Source organism: Nyctereutes procyonoides, unplaced genomic scaffold (assembly GCF_905146905.1).
Source record: "Nyctereutes procyonoides isolate TBG_1078 unplaced genomic scaffold, NYPRO_anot_genome, whole genome shotgun sequence".
Classification (NCBI taxonomy): domain Eukaryota; kingdom Metazoa; phylum Chordata; class Mammalia; order Carnivora; family Canidae; genus Nyctereutes; species Nyctereutes procyonoides.
This window is the reverse complement of record NW_026575044.1, coordinates 95,491-105,294: the sequence shown is the minus strand read 5'-3', so window position 1 is coordinate 105,294 and position 9,804 is coordinate 95,491. Positions and strand designations below refer to the sequence as shown.

General features: G+C 37.0%; 1 protein-coding gene and 1 pseudogene across 2 annotated transcripts in view; both read right to left on the bottom strand.

The window, feature by feature from the left end:
* Positions 1-1,540: 1,540 nt before the first annotated feature.
* On the bottom strand, positions 1,541-2,216 carry LOC129509075 (chromobox protein homolog 3-like; annotated as a pseudogene).
* A 2,067-nt stretch (positions 2,217-4,283) lies between these two features.
* VAMP4 (vesicle associated membrane protein 4) overlaps positions 4,284-9,804 on the bottom strand; it is a 28,726-nt gene continuing 23,205 nt past the window's right edge. For both annotated transcript variants that reach the window (XM_055323533.1, XM_055323532.1), the window contains exon 8: positions 4,284-8,344. In XM_055323533.1, the coding sequence (XP_055179508.1) occupies positions 8,316-8,344 (29 nt within the window). In that variant the 3' untranslated portion in view covers positions 4,284-8,315. The remainder of the gene's footprint in view (positions 8,345-9,804) is intronic.

Here is a 9,804-nt window from a genome sequence, read left to right as displayed (position 1 = left end):
AACTTGTAGGCCACCAAAAGTGTTCTAAAGAAGATGGAATGCCACTAGAGAGTTTTAAGCAAAGACATGATCTGATTACACTTTGAAAGAATCCTGTCCATGTTCTGTGGAGATAAGCTGTGGGGAGCAGAAATGGGAGAAGCACAAAGACCAGTAGGAAAGTGGTTGTAGTATTGCGGGTGACAGATGATGATAAAACAAAGGACTAGGTGGTCACAGCAGATGCCTGAGAACTGGCCAGAGTCTTGCTGTATTTTTTATTATTATTATTTTTTATTTTTATTTATTTTTTTGAATATAAAACTATTGACCACTGTTTACCAGTATTTACAATAAAGTAAACAATATACATTTGGATAACATTCTGACCACAAAGTTATTGTTTTTCCTGGTTTCTGCTGAACCAGTAGTTCAAATACTGAGAAGATTGAGCCTACATGTTAGGAATGAGTTGGGGTGAAGAAAAAACATGCAGGTCAAGAATTTGGAATATAGAAGTATGTCCACTCATTTATTCCAGCAGGTGCTAAATTGCGAACATTTCTAACCACCTGGTTATGATTAGGTTTCCATGAACAAAGTCTTAGACACTCCATGAATCATGACCTTTTAGTCAATAAAGCACAAGGGTTTTCAACTTCTTGAAAAGGAATGGTTCACTAGAAGGAACCTTTAAATATCCATTTAACTAAGTTTTGCTTACCTAATTAAAGTACACCAAAACTTGTCTAGTTTTGCCCTTTGGATGGGGAGGTTGTTGGTGGTGATTAAAATTTTCCTTTCAGGGATCTTACAAATAAACTTGCATTTATTTGACTGTAACTAGGGATATGAATTCTGATATGGCTGCTTTTAAATTGTCCAATTTAAACTCTCTACATTATATTTAAATTGTCCAATTAATTACAATATTTGAAAGGTTAAGGCTTCATGAAAAATTTCAATGTAACTTTAAGTGATTTATTTCTTAAGTTGCTGAAAATGATAGCATCCCAAAAACATGGCCTTATCCGTGGTTATAAAATGCTGTTTTTGTTTTGGTGAATGTTTCAAAAATAACAAAAAGAAAAGAAAACCACTTATGTATGTACTTTTAAGTATACACACAAAAAGCCCTAAATAAACAAAAAACCCAGAATGGTCCTTAGGCATATAGGAGTTAAACACAAATTCTGACTGAGTAACAACTATGAAGATTTCCCCCAACATTTAGAAAAGGTGTTCTCTGATGCAGGGGGATAATATACCATGGTCTCAAATATTCTTTTCTGAAAAAGGAAACAACTACAGAAAGCTTTTATTTGTTCAAAGTAACCAGTGCTATAGATGCAAAAAACCCCAACAACTCCCCCAATACTACTTCAAAACAAACATATCAAACTTGATTTTCATTAGAATGTTATTTCTTCACACTAATAAACCAAAAAACAAAGACCCAGATTTTATATATAAATATATTTAATATATTAATATATATTTATTATATATTAATATATTAAATATATTATATATATAAATATATAAAAAGCAATGCAAACAATTACTGAGCTTCATCTTCTGGACAAGAATGCCAAGTTAGTCTCTCTTCATAAAATGCAATTACAATTTGAGGACACTTCATATTTGCCTCTTTTGCCAGCACCAAGTCTGCCTCATGGGAATCTTTCCATTTCATGAGAAACATTAATTCTCCACTGCTCCACCAATTATTCATTCAGGATCAAGACCTCTGGCAAAGCCTCTTGGTTTATCAGCAGCACCTCTTTTCTTCTTTGATTTGCTATCATCAGATTTGCTGTCAGCTAAAGATTTTCTTTTTGTACCATCTTTTTCTTTACCAGCTTTTTGAGAATTAAGAAATGCTTCAATTAACTCTGGACAATCTAAATTTTCTTCAGGTTCGCAAGTATTGTCAGCATCTGTAAATCCCTTCCACTTCAGGAAATACTCCACCTTCCCATTCACTACACGGCAGTCCAATACTTTTTCCACCACAAATTCTCCAGGCTCTGCCTCTCCTACTTTTTTACTCTTCCCATTCTGTTTCTTTCCCATTTTTTTGCAATGTAGTTTTATTGGAGGCCATTTTTTATTGCAGACTTGAAGAGCTATTACGTTCACGGCGTGGCACCTGGTGGTCCCCGGAGGGGAGGGAGCTGAATTTTTTTAAAAAGATTTATTTATATTTATTTTAGGGAGGAGGGAGGTGGAGAGAAAGAGCTAGCAAGCGACAGAGCAGCAGGAGGGGCAGAGGCAGAGAGAGAGAGAGAGAGAGAGAGAGAGAGAGAGAGAAAGAATCCCAAGCAGATGCCCCACTGAGCGTGGAGCCCAACCCAGGTGCCCCTCATGCTGCATTTTAAGGTAGAACCAGAAGGATTTCCTGACCAATTAGTTATGGGTTGTGAGAGAAATGGAGTATGACTTTGGTTTTTTGGCATAAGCAAACTGGAAGGATTCAGTTGTCATCACCTGAGATGGGAAGGAATGCTTATGGAGTAGGTCTGTGGGAGCAAATTGGAATTCTGTTTGGGACATACTAAATCTGTAATGAGTAATAATGAAGATGTCAAGTAGAGTATTAGATATGAATCTGAATTCAAAAGTTAAATGGGAGACATAAACTTGGGGTGTCAGCACATAAATACCATTTCAAAGGTAAGATTAGGTGAGATTTCCAGGGGAGATTGTATGTGGAGAGCAGACCCAGAGCAAAATAAATGAAAGACAATTACTATATGATCTCACTCATATGTGGAGTTTAAGAAACAACAGGATCATAGGGGAAGAGAGGAAAAAATAAGACGAAATCAGAAAGGGAGAGAAACCATAAGAGACTCTTAATCATAGGAAACAAACTGAGGGTCACTGGAGGGGATAGGGTAGGGGGATGGGGTAACTGGATGCTGGGCATTAAGGATGGCTCAGGATGTAATTAACACTGGGTATGAGACTGATGAATCACTGGCCTCTACCTCTGAAACCAATCATTGTAAGAAAATGCCTGAAAAGGAAAAAAAAAAAGTTGGGGAGAAGAGCAACCAGGAAAGTAGGAAGACACCAAGTCCAGGAAACGTGTATTAAGAAGACAGCAATTAACTGCATCAAAGGATGCCGCACTGGGACGAGGAGAGCTGAGAGTGGACTACTAGGTCTAGCGATGCAGAGGTAGTGGCACTGTGACAAAAGTGAGACTGGTGGAGTGTGGAAGCAGAGACTCAGCTAATATGTTTAAGAGAACGAGTGAAAGAGAACTACAGAAGCAAATATAGGCAAATTCTACCAAAGACCTTTGCAGAGATAATGGTGGAAGCTGATAGGGTGAGTGGAGGAAGGGTTGGTTTCGGTCATTACGAAGGAAGAAACAATAGCGTATTTGCATGTTGCTGGGGAGGATCCAAGAGGACACTGTCTTTCCCTGTTACACAGACCCCACGCGCATCCTTGAAGACTCCTCAGATGAGGGCTAGTCCCATTACTCAATACATAGGGTAAGTGCGCTGCCCTTGCCCTGCTCATTGTACATGTGGCGAGCAGTTAGAATCCTTCCTATACCTGCAGCTGAAAAGCAGGCTGGCTCCACAGTAGTTTCTAGCATTTAATAGGCATTCATCAAGCATGACTGATGGATCCAGGAAGGATCTGACCTTCCTGACTGGTTCTCACACTTAACGACTGGATTATATGCAGCACTATTGTCTTCAGAGTGCTCTTATCATGGCGCTTCCCATTCCCATTTCCATTCCAAACTAGAGCACTTTCCTTGTGGAGACTATGTATCTCGGGGCACCGTGCACCTCCAATGTCAGCCCCCTGCCACACCGTGCTGGAGTACTGAAAAGACTGAACTCGGTGTTAGGCGGAGGGAGGCTGAAGAGCATGAACCCCACTCTGCTTGTCTCCAAAGCAGGGCCAAGCAGCTGATGGCTATGTCAGATTTTCTGACTGGGGATAGCTAAGTCTAAGAGATCTTTGTCCTCCTTCCTCCTTCAAGTAGACATGACTGAGGTAAATAAAGTATGAGTATTCCACCACTTGTTTTTGTCCACTGTTGAGATTCAGTGATTTTACACTGAGAAATTCCTCCTTGATTCCATCAATGGGTTGTGCATTGGGCATGGCTTTTGGTGATAGAATACTTTTTCCTTCTCTGATTTATCCCTTCATGTATGCTGCTGGAAAGCTGGGGCCTGTTAAATCAGGGTGATCATCTAGATATTTGAAGTGAGCTATGCTCTGAAGGTAAGGCAACAAGTAACACATAGTGAATAAGCCAAAGTGCTTAATTTTGTTTTCTATGAAATAGTTTATTTTACGGTTGATTTTGGAGGGGCTACAAATACATATCTGATATGAACACAAGGTTCTGAATTCTGCAACACTGTAAGAATAGTTATGAAGAACGGAGAAGCAAGAGAACAGGGCGCACGACATTTACATTTGCTCATCTCCACCATACATCAAAGGCACTTATCAAAATGGTTAAGTAGAAGAGTGTGGACTTTCAAACAATGACATACCCAAAGCATAAAAATCAAGTGACTGAATTTTCCTATTCTTTGATTTTAAACGTTTTACTAAACTCTCTGAAATATATTTACTTTGTAACCTTGCAATCCAATCATCCATTATTCAAGACTTCTTCAAATGAAAAGAATCTGATGGAATACTATAAAATCAGAATTTTTCTAGACCCAATTATTGTTAAAGAGCACTACTATCCTCTGGTAAAGTCCAAAGGCCACTATTATTATGATCATGTCCTCTCTGCGGTGAGGATTATAGGAGCAGACTCTCATACTAGCACACTGGTGTCTGTGTGGTTTCCTAGGCTCACTAATCTAGAAACTGCCAGGTACACAGCATTATGCTGGGTGCTATGGAGATGCACAAATATGGTAGATCTGTGCTTTCATAAGCTTACATTTTCCCACTTTGAGTCCATCATGCTTTCAATTCCTACTGACCTGTCCCAGGCAGTTTCTTAAAACAGGAGTGAGATTCAAAGAGTTCACATCCCCATCCCTTATTCTATTTGATTCTCAGAAAAAGTCAGAGTTAAGACCCAAATCAAACTTATAAAGATGGCGCAAGGCCCACATCTGTCTGACGTATGGTTCTGCTTGTCTACAACATGGAAAAAGCAGGGGTCAGACTGAGAAGGCATCCTTAGCTCCTTAGGACCTGGTGCCTTTACATTGCTCTGTGATAATTCCCTGCGTGAATATGAGCACTACAATGCATTCTAAAACAAACGTATGCATGTTTTTGGACTGATTCATACTCTTACTCCGCACTCACAGAAAAAGAAAATGGACTTCAACCACATTTTTGTATGAAAACACAAAATCAGACTATTAGAGCAGTTAGTTTGACTTGGTAATACTCAGCACAACTAAGGACCTCTTCTAATGGCATCCCTTCTCAACATGAAAAAACGATTTCTTGCTGTTTCCTAGTCAGTGTATATACATACAGATGTGGACAGAGTAAGTGTGGGTGGCAAGCATGGTGAAGAGTGTATTGACAATGATAAATTTTCATTTTTTATTCTTCCTCAATCTGTGCAAGTATAATCACTTCATTTTCAGGATACCCATATGCTGTGTACAGAACTGAATGATGTCAATTTTTGCTGTAAAAATGCTGAAATTTTCTAATGCAGAGTGATTGTATGGTTAAGTGATCTGCAGGAGAGCTAACACAATGTATTTCTCTACTTGATGTGTACTAATGATTTTCTTCCATTTTAGATAATTTTCCATGTTCAATATTGAGCTTGCTCTTAAACAAGGAATCCCCAAGTTCATAAAATTGGAGTGCAGTTTTCAGTGAGCTTTATCAGGATGGAGAAACTGAAAGACCACTGGTAATACTGGTGTATAGTCAGGAAGAGTTAATTAGTGTTATAATCACAAAATTGCTATAGGCTTTAGTAATTAAACATAAATCATAAGGGTAGATTTCAGGCATTATAAAAATAGTGACCTGATTTCACTGGGTACCAACTAGTATTTACAAAGCTACTTGAATTTTTCAGTTGATCTTCTTTGCTGTTAAATAATGATAGTTTTGATAGTGTTGTAAAACTTCATTTTTCAAGTGCAGGATGATCTGAGCTGAATGAAAAAAAGAACAATTAAGGGAAGGAAGGAAGGTAGTGGGCCTGGCATCAATTGGAACATTATTTTTCTTTTGTTTTTGAATGTAAGAAGGCTCATGTCTCTAAGATTACCACAATAAAGTCATAAACAGACCAGGCATTTTAAGGGTCTCAGGATTAATGAGGACCAAGAAAGACAAAATGAACCAAGCAACAACTAGAACACAGTGACATGCACGCCACCACTTTGCCAGCCATATATTTAAATACAAAGAGAATTACATATATATGATATTGTCATATAAATATTTCATTTTTATGGTTAAAATTTTAAAAAATAATTTAATTTTTTATATTTAAGAGTGGCATACTTTCTTAAAAGAAAACACTAGAAATGTGGATTCTTTTTGAGAAATAATCTTCACTGCTATCATGGAGAAACCAGATTCCACACCAACCAATGGAAAATTAACCACTGATGAATCTGGTTCCAATCCCAAATAAGAGACATACATACATATGTTAGGACTGATTCTGTTCATTATGTTAAAACCTTTCCATTCCTGAACTGTATTAGCTACTGAAATCCTAAAAATACTCATTCTCATGGGCATCTTACTTTGTCAAAGGATTTAGTATTTATTATGTTATTTACATTAATTGACATTTACAAAGAGTAGCAAGACCAGTGATGATACCCCATAGTATGTAAGACCTTTGTCTTTTTTTAAATGTTATCAGACTATAAAATTTAGCGATTTAGATCTTCGTAACTTGCAGGTATCTTGAGTATATCCTAATATGCTTTATCCCTTCCTATTTCTTTCCATTTAAACATAACAGTTCTGCTTCTTAGTACTAATCCTATAGATTTAAAAAAAATGGATTCTATGTTTCATATGTTCTGAATTAAAATAACCAAAGAAAGAAAACTATACAGGACCATATTTCTTTCCTATTTAAATACTGGTTCTTCTATTTACCCTATTTCAATTTCAGTTATATATGTATATATAGTCAACATATTCATGTGCACAAGTTTCTGTAGGACCTCCAATTTTATTATAAAGCTTCTTTCTTGAAGACATTTGAGCACTATGTATTTTTGCTTTGACTTGTTTAAACAACACAAGGAGGTTGGCACATTTTAAAGTTAACAATATATTTTATTGCTGTAAAAATAGACTTAGGTTAATGGCCACTCTAGCTATTTGGTTACTGACTGATGGATGATTATCTCCTGACTTTTTAGACTCATTATTGTTGGCTAATTTGACACCTGATTGTACAACATGCACCTCTCAGGGATGATCAGGGAATACAAAAATAGCAAATTCCAAACAGATGATTTTGCTACTTTTAGCACTTCTGGGAGAGGGATAGTTGAAGCTAAAGAGGGAAGGTATCAAAATAAAATTAGAGGATAAGTTACCTGTGGATTTCATTTACTCACATTAGGTCCCTTCTTATTGGAAGCTAACTGGAAATAGACTGGACCATGCTGTTCACTTTCAAACACTCCAGTGATGTTCTCCAATAATTTTATTATCTCCAGTTTTATGGTGCCACACTATGCTTTTCATATTGTTTAGATTTTTCCATTTCCATAATCCATATGCCAAAAAATTACTACACATTCCCTTATACAGTCAAAAATAGGTTTACTGGAATGTTTTAGTTATAGCTGAAGGCAGGAACATTTACAACATTTAGCTTTTGTTACACCCATAAACATGTGGAAATTGCTTGCAAAGTAACTGTAATGTGAGAAGAATCTTGCAAATATTAATGGAATGGCTATGTATGGTTTTTAGCATGTTTTGGTACTCTACACAGGCTTCTGGACTCCCAGTCTGATCCCCATGTTGATGCAATAATGTAAGTCCTTATAATAACAGTATGAAATATTGTGGTCACTGTTTAACTAATATACAAATAATGAACTGGCAAGTATCTAGTTTCAAATTAGATCCTTGGAATATGGCAAAACAGAGGCTGGTTATCTGCCTTAAACATAATTTTTTAAAACACACTTTGTTAGAAGGGAAGAAGATAACTAGACATTCGCAATGCTCCAATTTGAAGTGATACTTGCCTCTTCGTTTCTTGAAAAAGAAGTTTTGAAAGTTATATACATAGGTTTCATTTAAATTATGCAGCAATCTTTTATTATTGTTGTCCCAGATTTTGTGTAATGAAGATCTCTGTCACCAAATCAAGCGCGGTATTTCAAGACTGTAAGAACTGCAAGAGAAAAAAATGCAAAGGAACATATCAAAATCAGATTCAGATGGTATGTTAAAAACAATATTCTTAAACATAGCTGTGTCCACTTTTGGAAAGAGGTAATAAGGAAGGAACTTTTTAAAAAAGATTTATTTATTTTAGAGCGAGAACACGCACGATGTTCATGTGGGGAGGGGAAGAGGGAGAGAGAGAATCTCAAGGAGACTCCCTGCTGAGCACAGAGCCTGGAACCATCAAGAATTGGATGCTCAACGATTGAGCCATCCCAGGAACCCCAGGAAGGAACTTTTTATCTGAGATGAAAGATAACAAATAGGAATAGCATAAGCAAAAATATCATAAAACAAACTAAATGTCTATAATTAGCATTTTCTCTTTAAAGATTTATAGTAATCTCCACACCCAACATGGGGCTAGAACTTGCAACGTCCAAGACCAAGAGTTGCATGCTCTACTGACTGAGCCAGCCAGGCGCCACTAACATTGGGATTTTGATCAAATAGGTTATGGTATTACCATAGCATACAGCTACTACAATATTTTTAAAATATTACACATTTTCCCAGGTTATTAAGTATGTTTGTATATAACATTAGTTTTTGAAAAACACGATTAATCGGGAAAATATTTGAAATACAGAATACTTATATTAATAGTAGCTATCCCTGTGTAGTAGGATTACAGGTGAATTTTATTTTCTTCTTTATGCTTTATTCCACATTTTCCATCATAAATATATGGTTGATTCTGGTATCTATAGTAGTTATGTTCTATAAAGTAACTACAAACACTACAAACAATTAATAAATAATGAACCCTCATTCCTAGGGAAAATACAGGGTTAGATTCCTGCAAGCCTTTGGCTATATTTTTGTCCACTAATCAATATATAATCTTGCATTTCTGTTCAAAGATAGCCTTTTGAGGGATGCCTGGGTGGCTCAGTGGTTGAGCATCTGCCTTCGGCTCAGGGCATGATCCTGGAGTCCTGGGATCGAGTCCCACATTGGGCTCCCTATAGAGAGCCTGCTTCTCCCTCTGCCTATGTCTCTGTGTCTCTCTCATGAATAAATAAAGAAAATCTAAAAAAAAAAAGATAACCTTTAGATAGATGTTGTTGATTCACTAACATTGAACTTAGGGCTAACAGCACTGTAACTTATGCCTAAATGAAGCTTATCTAGCATATGTATTTTCCGTAAGGCCCACCACAGCCTTCTAGAGCTTAGAGCAACACTAGACAGCAATTCAACATGAGGCTTGGGGGCCATTTTAAATACTGAAATCACGAACAAAATGCACAAAACTGTGAGAAATGCGGTACTAAACAGACTTAGAAAGACTTGTGTATGAGAGCTGAAACTAGAAAGGCAGAGCATAGTCTCACCAGACATCAGCTGGGAAAGTGCCCACTGACGTCCAGGAGATGCAGATTTTTCACTGCTCTGAACACAGCT